Below are 12,486 nucleotides of genomic sequence, written 5' to 3' on the forward strand. Positions count from 1 at the left end.
CCCAGCTGTGTAAGGCGCTACGGCGGGAAGCGCCGCGGTGTAAAGCTGAGCTGAGGCGGGAGGCGAGTGAGGGCTCGCAGCGGAGGCATCTGGGGCGCGGCCCAGGCTCGCTGAAGGCCTGGTACTGCGGGCTGATGCACGCCGAAAACCGGATCTTGCATGAGGAGGAGACGGTGTCTGGCGAGGCGGATTCGGGGCCTCCCGGGTTTTTCTCAGCCTGCTGGCTGCCGTGGAAGCTGGGGTGGACTTGGGAGAGAGATTGGATGACTGCACGGTGACGTACAGATTGTACAATTGCGCTTTGTTCATCCTGCGTGAAGGCTGAATATCAGAATTCATCAGCGCTTGTCTCAGACTCATGACTGTCCACTTTCCAATGGGTGGAATCGTGGGTACGGCCGAATGATAGGAGGATGCCGGGGAGAAAGCTGGAGTCCTCGCTGGTGGAGGTGAGGGCAGGCCTCGGCGTCTTGGCGTGCGGGGGGTTGCTTGTGCAGACCGGCGCCCGCGAGATGAAGCCTGGGGCTCGGAGGCGATATCAGGCGGAGAAGAAGTGGTCCTAGGGCCGGCTGATGGCGGCGGAGGAACCGGAGAGCGGTTGAGCTCGTCATCGGACGGTGAACGTTGCATTTGAGACATCGTTTGCAGAACGGAGAACCAAATGCTGAAAACTGTCGAGGAATAAGGGTGAGTTGACTGTGAATATTTATAGGCTTTACTCATGCTGATTGAGTGGATCTGTTCATTACTGATTGATGACAGCTGGTTGGAGTTACTTGATTGCTTGATCATTAGAACGTGTTCCTCCCGAACCTTGTTAATAAAACATCATTTGAAGTAATATGTATTGAATGTAAACTGCGGCTGAACCCTAGTATGCTGCTGTTCTTGAATTCATACAAGTTATTGCTTAGCTTCAACACTATTTTGTCTGTTTTTCCCCCCTCCGGTCTCGACTTGGTCTCGGTCTTGGTCTCGACTTGGTCTTGGTCTTGACTTGGTCTGTCTTGGTCTCGATACCCTCTGGTCTTGGTAGTGTCTTGGTCTCGGTTTAGGCGGTCTTGACTACAAGTTTACAGCCTGCTGCAGATTGGTGACCTTCTGCTCGTTCATATAGATGTTCAGACGTTCGTTCAGGCAGACAATTTTTAAACTCCTCCAACAGCACTAACTCCGTCAAAGAGGTAAAATCGTGTGCTTTACTGGCCGCGCACCATCTGTCAAACAGTGTTCTTTTCTCCCGAGCCAGATCGACATAGGTTTGATCAGTGGTTTTTCGAAGGTTTCGGAGACGTTGTCTATATGCCTCCAGCACCAACTCATAAGCACGGAGAATAGCGCCCTTCGCTTTCTCATAGCTCAGCCCATCTTCCACTGACAGAGCCGAGTATGCATCTTGAGCTTTACCTGTCAACCGACACTGCAGTAAAATTGCCCACACATCTTCAGGCCACTGCAACGCAGTTGCAATACGTTCGAGAACGCCAAAATTATACATCAACCTCTGTCTTGCGGAAAACTGGAACTAATGAAATGTTCTTACTCACATCGAAACCGGAAGTGATGGTTCTGCCGTGGGAATGCTCACTCCCAGGGGTGACATTCTGGCCTCCCGACCTTGCCTGAAGTTCTACCTGGCGCATCCTTACAGCAGTATCCACATCAAGTTTTTTCAACTCCAGTTCACGAAGAAGCTGAAACTCCTGTTCTCGCCCCTCTTTTTCCATCTCCTTTTCTCGTGGGGACATAAAGTCAAGGGAGAAGCCCATAGAGAGTCATAAAGTTGATCCTGCTCCTAGTTCATAGACAGCTAATACTCACGCTCTCCGTCTCAGCGAGATTCGGAAGGGAATGATTCAGATTTCTCTTGGCACAGCTACTAGAAGACTTACAGCTGTCAGACAGGTTGCTCACGTCACATCACAGTACGCCTGGCGATCAGGAAGTGAGTGCTTCTAATTGACTTCACTTTTCTCCGTTGAAATCTATGGGGTCGCTGTGTCCTTTTCTTTTACTGTCTATGGTCCTGCCCATGGATAGCACTGCTGTTTTGTTCTGTGTTGATTTTGTTTTACATTTTCTTGGTTTCTTTTGTTTTGTTTAAGTTGTCTTTATTTCAGTGGCGGCTAGTGAATTTTATTTTTTGGGGGGGGCTAGACCAAACCCCTGTAGGGGTGTCTGGGGGCATCCTCCCCCATAATATATATATTTCTTTTTTTCACATACAAACGAAGCATTCTGGTGCATTCTGACAACATAATAAAGACAAAATAAGACATTTTCTTACAAAGACGAATGAGGCCGGGGAACTAAGTTTTAACTTATTTGCCTTGTAGAATTCAGCAAGATTAAAAGTGCAAATACATCAATAAAAATTGGGAATTATACACAAGTTAACATTCTCTCTCTGTGTCTGTATGCATGTTTGTGAGAGAGAGAGAGAGAGAGAGAGAGAGAGAGAGAGAGAGAGAGAGATTCTAAAATGGGTGGGTGTGTTACGGCCAATCTTGTGTTGGTAGCTTCACTCATAAATCTATCTACAGTCAAGTATGCAAATACAGTCAAATATGATAAAATATCAATATAATACGTGCAACCTTTTATGTGTGGTTGTTCAAGACACACTGAAAGCAGGATGCCACCATAGGTTTGCAGAGAACTACATGCAATATGCATCTCGGTTCTTGTACAGTGTTGACGATCCTGCTGTTAAAATTCCACCTTAGATGAAGCTCTGGGCAGTCTTCATGAAACAATCTTGTCCAGAACGCTGCACTGTTTCGGTGACCGGGAAAAGAAAGACGCAATACCGCTTGGAGGTCCTGATTGTTTTAATGCCAATTTGTCTGAATTGGATCGTCGACTAAGGGTGCTTTCACACCTGTAGTTTGGTTCATTTGGTCCGGACTAAGGGCGAAAAATTATACTTTTTATCATTTTCATGCGTTTTGGTTCCTTTTCACACCATACTGATTGCTCTGGTCCGAATCAGATGATGAGTTGATGAAACGAACCAAAATGCAGTCACGTGACAACATCCACATCACTCGTTGGCCAGAGGTAACTGCACTTCGATTGGTCAGAATTAACGTGCGGGAAAATTTCAGAGCTCCCAGAAGTAAACAAAGAGGAGGAAAATCCGGCAGACAGCGTTTGACTATGGAGAGACGACGGCGTGGGCTGATAGTATCCCTGGTCATAGTATATTACATAGTTTGTCTACACCACTTTAGGCAAACAATTACATTTCATAATGAATCGAGGATGCGGCTTGAACAGAATGTTTTAATGCACTGCACGCGGCGAAGGAGCATCGCAAGTCACTTCAGGAGGAGGCGTGAATAAATAAATGTATTTATTGCTAAATAAAGCAAATATTTCGTTGTTTTTATGGGTTTTGGAGAGTTGGGAGCTAATATGGTCATCAGACCATATTTCTATGAGGCTCCGCACCTCCTCAGATTGAACTCCAAGTTTGTCCGCGAGCTGCCATGCTAGTGCAAAATGTCAACAAACATTATTCCTCATCCCATAATGCACAGCGCGGCTGACTACGGCAGCTGGTTTAGTCCAAAAATGTGCAGTTCTCTGACAGTTGGGTCTGTTCGAGTTCGGATCACGTTCTCACCACAAACGAACCGCTCCAGAGTTCGTTTGAAAGCGTACCGAGGTACGCTTGTTTGGTCCGCTTTCGGTGCGCACCCGAGTGCGATTGCTGCATTCTCACCTGCCCAAACGAACCGCACCAATTCGGAAAACGAGCTCTAGTGCGATTCAACCGAACTAAACAAGCCAGGTGTGAAAGCACCCTAAAAGGAACTTCTTTCAGAGACGCAACGGAATTGCAAACATTAGCAGCCATCTTGAAAGTAGCAAGTGACTTGATCGAAGATATCCCCCTCGCTCTCTTTGCTCAGTTACGTATGACGCAAGCGAGTAAGTGCGAGTCCCAAATCCTGATTGAAAATCCTCATTGAAAATACTAAAAATAATAGAAATAAAGGTTCTATTAAGAGTGGTGACACTCTGCTTTTGCCTTGCATGATCCTTGTTTTTGTATTTATTTATTTTGTTGGTTGCTTGATTTATTTTACAATATTTTGTTAAATGCAATTTTGCTTTTTCTTTTGTATTTTTTTTTTTTTGCATTTATTTTGTATTTATTTTCTTGCAAACTGTTAAAACCAACTCTGTCTCTCTTTTGCATTTTCCTAACTCTTTGTTGAATTTATTTATTGTAATTTGAGGGCAACGAGGCCATGCCCATTTCTTTGTGCATTTTTTTTAAGTTATTTAAGTTATTGTCAATTCAGCAGGGGTGCAGTTTAGTGCCTTGTTCTTTATTAATACTGTGTGCATTTTAGTGACACTTTAATAAGTTTGCTCTTTTTCTTGTGTCACAGGATCTGGGTGCCAAAGGCAGGGAGCCCAGCTCTATTCCCTTCTAGCGGTGGTGGTGTGTTATTCACAGTGTGCTGTGTCCATCCATGGAAAGTGGTGTGTGTGCGTGTGTGTGTATCTGCGTGCACTGGTGAAAGGAACGATTTCTCTGCTATAGGAAGACGAAATCTCTGATAGCCTGACCCTGCCGGTAAGCCCCAGTTAGCTGTGACCTTCTTAGAGCCAAACTATTATGATGCTGTGCTTTGGCCAAGGCCTGATGTGTTTTAATGATTGTTTTACAGTGACTGTGATTTAATAAAGTAAATTGTTTTTGTATTGTTACCCACGTCTCTGAGCTCTTATTTGATGAATAAACTTGTGTGTCCTTTTGTGACCATAATGTCTCTGAGTGGAATTCCCAGTGTGACGTAGTTGTGCAAAATGATTTAAAACCAGCTGCGGGTTGCCACATATGGTCATGATAAATACACTAGTTTGTAGCGCAAATACATTTAATTTGTTGTTCTAGTTATGTACTATTGTGGCGAATGATTTGTAAGTCTCGCACATTCTCAGAAAATGTTTTACTTCAAGTCAAGTCATCTTCATTTATATAGCGCTTTTAACAATGTAGATTGTTTCAAAGCAGCTTTACAGAGATAAACATATAAATATACTTCAGTGTTGCAAATAATGTGGATATACAATGGGGACACTGGTTATTTGTTTCTGGTTTCCCTTGTTCTTGTTTATTCTCATTACTTTGCCTAGGTGTGTCCATTGGGCGTTTGCAAGGTTAGGAGATCTGAGGTCCAAAAACGAGCTTGCTAGTGTGTCTGAACAAATATCTTTCCCTGAGTACATTTTAAGATAGAGAGCAAATTTGGATAACTTTAGAACCATGTCATTGGGCAGTATCATAAATGATCTGCCAAGCAATAAGACATGATATAACTTTCATATTTATTTACAGTATACACTCATAGTCTCTTGTTCATGCTCTGGTGTTGTCCGTTTTATGCTGTCGTAGTTTCTCATGCTTTAGTTTATTGATTTCTTATTATATTTTGAGTATGTGCATTTGGCTGAACAACCCTTGCACGACAGTATCCATTTGAAAATAAAATAAGGTTTATAATTTTTAAGTCCAAAGCAATTTCATTGCACACAACGGAGAAATGGCAGGAGAGAAAATGCATGACAAATGAGCTCACTTAAAAAGGTTTTATTAAAACAGCATCATAAATAACAAATGTGTTATTCAAAGCAGTAAGCCTGAATCATTATAGGCTTGTACTCTGTTTATACTGTAAAGACTTCTTAAGTTTGTACATTACGGAGCAATGGGAGCTGGTGCTTTGGCATTGAAGGGATCAGGATTTATTTTGTTCAGATCCTCTATGACAGTGTCATATTCTTTTTTCCACTGCTCTGGTGTCAGTGTAGATGGGCTGGTCTCCAGGAACTTATACGCATCTTTAGTCTGCAAGCTAAAGATGCTTTTTGCATGAAGACAGGATTCACCGAAGGCCTTCCAATGCTGAAAGATTTGAGGAACAAAATCAATCACAGACAAAAGAATACAATCAAGGTGAAATAACTGAATATTTTCTCAATGTCTAAGTTACCCCTTGTGCTGAAGTAATAGAGTCCAGAAAAGTCTGCTTCATATCACTATCCTCGATGAAGTCTTCATTAGCAAAAGTCTCTTCTTTGAGAGCCTCCAGCATTACACCCACTGATTCCCAGAACTTCTGAAGCTGAATCAGAATGTTTTGGATTCGGGAAAGGCATTTTTGGACGTCATTCAGATGGACCGGGTCGGGTATTGAACCTTTAGAAATAATATGAAGCAGACAGTAATTATGAGAGGTCACTGAGGCTTCTGGTGTTAATCAGGGAATGTGTTGAGCACGATTGGAAACTCCTTAAGTGAAATATCTTACCATTTTTTATTTTCATGCCTGCCAACTTCAGCTGTATATCCGTCATCCTGACATGGATGCTCCACTCCTTGCCCATCAGACTTGACTTCTCGATGGAGAGTTGAGTCAATTCGCTGGACAGGACTTGGGTTTTCGCAGCTGATTCAGGGCCATTGTCACCCTTTTCAAATAGTTTAACAATGGCTCCAACAAATGGTAAAAGGCTAGAGAAGAAACCCCCATTACTCCTTTTTCTAGAAGTCTCTTTGACATGATTATACAGCTCTTGGTTTTTCTGTTTAATCGTTGCCTCAATTTGTGCAATTTTCTCATTGTTTGTTTTCAGTTGGTCTTCCAGATCTCTCACCACCTTTTCATTGGCCTCTATCTCCTCAGTAGTTTGATTTTTTTCTCTCTCTGTCTCAGCTTTTTCATGAATGACATCACTGGTGCAGGAAGCCACACTGCGGTTGTGTTTCTCATATCTGGCAATGACAGATTTCATATTAATCGTGAGCTATAGCAAATTAAATGTTCCTGATATACAGTGAGACATGTGTTCCAGATATAGTAAATTCAACAAATCTTACTACACTTTCTAATGCTAAAATATTTTTTTTAGCAACATTTTGAACCATTTTACCTGTCTACCATCAGTCCCACTTTGTCAACAATTTCAGTGATCCATGCTCTGGCTTTTTCAAGGGACTTAATAGCCAAAATGCTTTTATCCTTTTCAACGGCAACCTTCAGCGCCGGCAGAAGTGTGGAAACTAGGTTCTTACTTGTGGCCGCACACTGAAAGACAGCAGAAATGCTTACATAATTGATCCACAATGGAGTTTCCTACTTTACCTTGAAAACTATTTGTCAAAATCAATCAATCAATCAATCAACAGTTTTGACACCAATGCCTATTGTGTGTCTTGTGACCAGTTCAAGTGCCAATCAAGAGTGAAATAAGTGCAGTCAAGATGGACAGTTCTCAGAAGGTTCCTTTCGGTAGTTTGTGAAAAGTTTGTGGCAGCTGGTAAACTCATTCTACCTGTCACTAATCCATGATGATTACATAATACGTGGGTTTAAGGCTCCTAGGGCTCCGCTGTTTCATTCATCCTTCACTAAGTCAGAATCTGTATGGTATATAACGCTATATAATCTGTATGGTATAAAACGCTATATACAAATCAACTTGAGTAGAGTGACGATTTTTTTTTCAATCTTTATTTTCAAGAGTGTCAATGGATGTGGGTAGCAATAACAGAAATAGCTAAAGAACATTGGCTTTACCTTCAGCAGAAGAGCCTCAGAGGACCCAAAGAGAAGCTGAGTTTCAACAGCACGCTCTCTGAGAACCCTCTCCAACTTGGGGAACTTAGCCAAACAGAGATAAGAGAGATGGTAGAGCAGAGCCGTACGCTGAGCAGATGGAAGAAGCTCCGTGACAAAGTCAGGGCTACTTGCGACCTCAATTTCTGTAGAATTATAAATGTGATATGTACAACTTGATGGTTTTGCTCAGATTTGTGTCAATTATTAACAACATTAAAAATGTGAGAGGTTTACCCCAGATTTTTACCCACCTTGGTTGTCTGACATTTTTTGTCTGATAAAGGAAGTACCTGGAAAGCACTGAAAAACAACAACACTATTATGAGACATCACTATCATGAAACATTATTATAATGAGACAATAAACAATAAATGAGAGAGGTCAGTAAAAGTTACCTGTAAGATTAACGAACCTCTCTAAGCAATGTAGATGAATCTGTCGGTATGGGAAATTTATACTCTTTGGCACCTCCTTAAAATTGTTCATCATGTACAACTAACATGAGTCAGATGTTGCATTGTAGCCTTGGGGGATTTCTGTGGTCAGGCAAAATGAGACTTGAACATTCCACTTACCAGAACTGTTGTTAATATCCGGTGTCTAAAATGATGAAATCAAACATTCTTATTTCAATCTCCTTTCCTTAAAATGAGATTCATTGCGTGCACTGTTTTTCCTTGAATGAGGAGGCACCGAGGCAGTTTATATATATATATATATATATATATATATATATATATTATATTTATATATATGCCTAAATCAAATGTAAATTCATGCCCCAGTTACACTTGTACTTTTGTGTCCATTTGTTTTTTCTTTTTTAACCCGTAATTGAAAAATGAACGGTTGTTGTGTTTTTAAAACGCAAAGTTTTACACCAAAATTTGAATTTGAACTGTACACACCAAATGCTACGCAAAAAATAAATAAATAAATTGACGTATTTTCAGATTTTTGTTTATTACTTTTTGCCCCTTTATTAAACATTTTAAATATTCACTTGTTAATATAGAAAAAATGTCATTTTACTTGTTTTATAAGGCCAAATTAGGACCCGGCAATGATATTTTTCCCGCAGTGCTGAATGAGAAGAGCCATGTCTCGAACCATACAGAGAGGTGATTTCTGACATGATTTTAAAACACAAAACACACACGGACATTGCAGAGCACCTGTCTCAACTTGGTGTCGGGCGAGGTTGCTCGGAGAGGAGTGTGAGACAATTTTGTGCCAGTCGTTGCCTAAGATGGGAAGTTTCTGACTCTCACCTGGAGATAGCTGTATCGACAGCAGTACAAGAAGTACTAAATTACAGTAATGCAATTTTAACGTAATATATATTATAATATAGGCTATGTGACTTGTGGTGTTATCTCGACAAAGCTGTATGCATCACGGTATAGTCATTGTCATATTCATCAATATCCCTACCAAATGCAATTCTTATGAATTAAATTAATTAATTACATAAAATCATTATCCAGAAGTAAAAAATATACAGCTTACTGTATATCATTAGTTGATGCTGTGCTTTTGCGACATCTTTTTCTCATGATAGAGCCATGGGTATGCATTTTAATGTCTCTGCTTTGATTCTTTTAAATTGCAAAAATCGAATTTTTAGTGCGGAAATAATTATATATACGTGAATAATGGTCATTGATGTGTAGCCTATTTTACTCGGAAGATGGCTTAACAACATACACTGCCGGATGGCAGGTTTAAACAAATCTGATTACACCGTAACCTAGCTGTAATGATTCCTGTCTTGTGTTCCCCTTGTCTTGTGTGGACTTGTCTTGTGTGGACTCAGCTGTATATTTCTTCAAAACCTGGCGAAACCTACCAATTCACAAAATTAACGGAATGCATAGCTGATATAAAAAATTGGATGACTAGTAATTTCCTACTGCTAAATTCAGAAAAAACAGAGATTCTAATTATTGGACAAAAAACTTCCACACGTAATAACCTAGAGTACTGTCTAACACTTGATGGCTGCTCTGTTAAGTCTTCGTCGTCGGTTAGGAACCTGGGTGTGCTCTTTGATACCAATATTTCATTTGAAAGTCGCGTGTCTAGTATCTGTAAAACCGCTTTCTTCCATCTTAAAAATATATCTAAATTACGTCATATGCTCTCAATGAATAATGCAGAACAATTAGTTAATGCGTTTATGACCTCAAGGCTAGATTATTGTAATGCTCTACTGGGTGGTTGCCCTGCACGTTTAATAAACAAACTACAGCTAGTTCAAAACGCAGCAGCTCGAGTTCTTACCAGAACCAGGAAGTATGACCATATTAGCCCCGTTCTGTCAACACTGCATTGGCTGCCTATTAAACATCGTATACGTTTTTAAATATTGCTGATTACTTACAAAGCACTAAATGGTTTAGCTCCGCAGTACTTGAGCGAGCTCTTAACGCATTATAGTCCTTCACGTCTACTGCGATCTCAAAATTCCGGCCAGTTAATAATACCTAGAATATCAAAATCGACTTCTGGCGGTAGATCCTTTTCCTTTTTAGCACCAAAACTTTGGAACAGTCTTCCTACCATTGTCCGGGAAGCAGACACACTCTGTCAGTTCAAATCTAGACTAAAAACACATCTCTTCGGCCTAGCATACACATAACACATTATAGACTTCTATAATTCAATGTTAGGCTGCATAGTTTAGAACAGCCGGGACCGGGAACACTTCCCGTAAATCTTGATGTACTTGGTACATCATAAGAAGGATGGTGTCTACGCTAACGCTACGCTTTGCCGAGATAATCCATCCACCTCACAGTTGTGGCATATCAAGATGCTGATAGGACAACATGATTATTGCACAGGTGTGCCTTAGGCTGGCCACAATAAAATGCCACTCTAAAATGTTTTATCACACAGCACAATGCCACAGATGTCGCAAGTTTTGAGGGAGCGTGCGGTTGGCATGCTGACTGCAAGAATGTCCACCAGAGCTGTTGCCCGTGAATTGAATGCCATTTCTCTACCATAAGCCGTCTCCAAAGGCATTTCAGAGATTTTGGCAGTACATCCAACCGGCCTCAAAACCACAGACCACATGTAACCACACCAGCACAGGACCTCCACATCCAGCATCTTCACTTCCAAGATCGTCTGAGACCAGCCACCCGGACAGCGGCTGCAACAATCGCTTTACATAACCAAAGAATTTCTGCAAATCTGTCAGAAACCGTCTCAGGGAAGTTCATCTGCATGCTCGTCGTCCTCATCGGGTCTTGACCTGACTGCAGTTCGTCGTAACCGACTTGAGTGGGCAAATGCTCACATTTGATGCCGTCTGGCACTTTGGAGAGGTGTTCTTTTCACGGATGAATCCCGGTTTTCACTGTACAGGGCAGATAGCAGACAGCGTGTATGGTGTTGTGTGGGTGAGCAGTTTGCTGATGTCAACGTTGTGGATCGAGTGGCCCATGGTGGCGGTGGGGTTATGGTATGGGCAGGCGTATGTTATGGACAACAAACACAGGTGCATTTTATTGATAGCATTTTGAATGCACAGAGATACCGTGATGATATCCTGGGGCCCATTGTTGTGCCATTCATCCACGACCATCACCTCATGTTGCTGCATGATAATGCACGGCCCCATGTTGCAAGGATCTGTACACAATTCCTAGAAGCTGAAAACATCCCAGTTCTTGCATGGCCAGCATACTCACCGGACATGTCACCAATTGAGCATGTTTGGGATGCTCTGGATCGGCGTATACGACAGCGTGTTCCAGTTCCTGCCAATATCCAGCAATTTCGCACAGCCGTTGAAGAGAAGTGGACCAACATTCCACAGGCCACAATCAACAACCTGATCAACTCTATGCGAAGGAGATGTGTTGCACTGCGTGAGGCAAATGGCGGTCACAGCAGATACTAACTGGTTTTCAGACCCAGAAATCATCCCGAAAGTGCCTTCAAATCAACTTAAATCATAATACAGAAGAAGACAACACCGGTAAGTAGCGAAATACAGATGTTTTATTTGCAGGAACCGGAAAGCAGGAGAGAGGCAAGAGTGAGTATAACTGCCGTGAGATAGTTTTTAGGTAACTTAGCTTGATGATATCAAATATAATGAAAGTGAAGATTGGATGCAGGTGCAGTGAGTAATCGGGTGATTGTGATCAGATGTACGGAGCTGGGTGATATGGTGTTGACGGTGTGGCTGTATGTGTGGCTGATCCTGTGACAAAATCAAGGAGCAATAGAGCTTCCCTGATGCAGCAGCAGCTATGCTCACATTTGTGATGTCATCACATAAGGACTTAAACAATATTATATGTAATACCCAACTTTGAACATAAGGGGTCACTTTACCACAACTTGTTAATAGACTGGATGCAGAATCTTCATCGAGAACAGCACACTAAGGTAATTTGCCCTAAACTTTGGATGGTTGCGAGTTAGCATAGCTGCACCTGATTGGCACGCAGAGGCTTGTTCAGTTGTTGTGGCGTTTAGTTTAGAGTCCCCTAGTGTCGGTTTTTACACAATGCTGTAAATGACCAAGAGAAAGGGAACATCCCCATTACTAGTGTATCCCTCATTCCCTGATGGAGGGAAGGGAGACGTTGTGTCCCTTCTGCCACAACTCTGAACTGACGCTGAAGTGGTTGAGATGCTGTTTCGGCTCCTGAGCACAAATATGAATGTGTGGTACATGCTGGCCACCTTTTATCTATGGGGCGTGGCCAGACAAGCAAAATCCACACGCTAATTTCACTGGCCTTTTCTGAATATGTCAGAGGTGTTTGGGTAGAGGGACCCCTAGTGTCAGTTTGGACACAATTTCTCTGTTCCCTCCATTTG

At 41.9% G+C, this 12,486-nt stretch overlaps 1 protein-coding gene across 1 annotated transcript; it reads right to left on the bottom strand.

Annotated features, from left to right (window-relative positions):
- Positions 1–5,593: 5,593 nt before the first annotated feature.
- On the bottom strand, positions 5,594–8,109 carry LOC306993919 (uncharacterized protein). Its single transcript, XM_079604133.1, has 7 exons — positions 8,037–8,109; positions 7,892–7,940; positions 7,599–7,783; positions 6,952–7,106; positions 6,330–6,793; positions 6,012–6,217; positions 5,594–5,923 (listed from the first exon to the last, which is right to left on the bottom strand). Exons 2-7 carry the CDS (start codon positions 7,905–7,907, stop codon positions 5,717–5,719), a joined length of 1,233 nt encoding a protein of 410 aa, XP_079460259.1. The 5' UTR covers positions 7,908–7,940; positions 8,037–8,109; the 3' UTR covers positions 5,594–5,716.
- Between the last annotated feature and the right edge of the window lie 4,377 nt (positions 8,110–12,486).

Source organism: Phoxinus phoxinus (assembly GCF_949152265.1).
Source record: "Phoxinus phoxinus genome assembly, chromosome: 25".
NCBI lineage: Eukaryota > Metazoa > Chordata > Actinopteri > Cypriniformes > Leuciscidae > Phoxinus > Phoxinus phoxinus.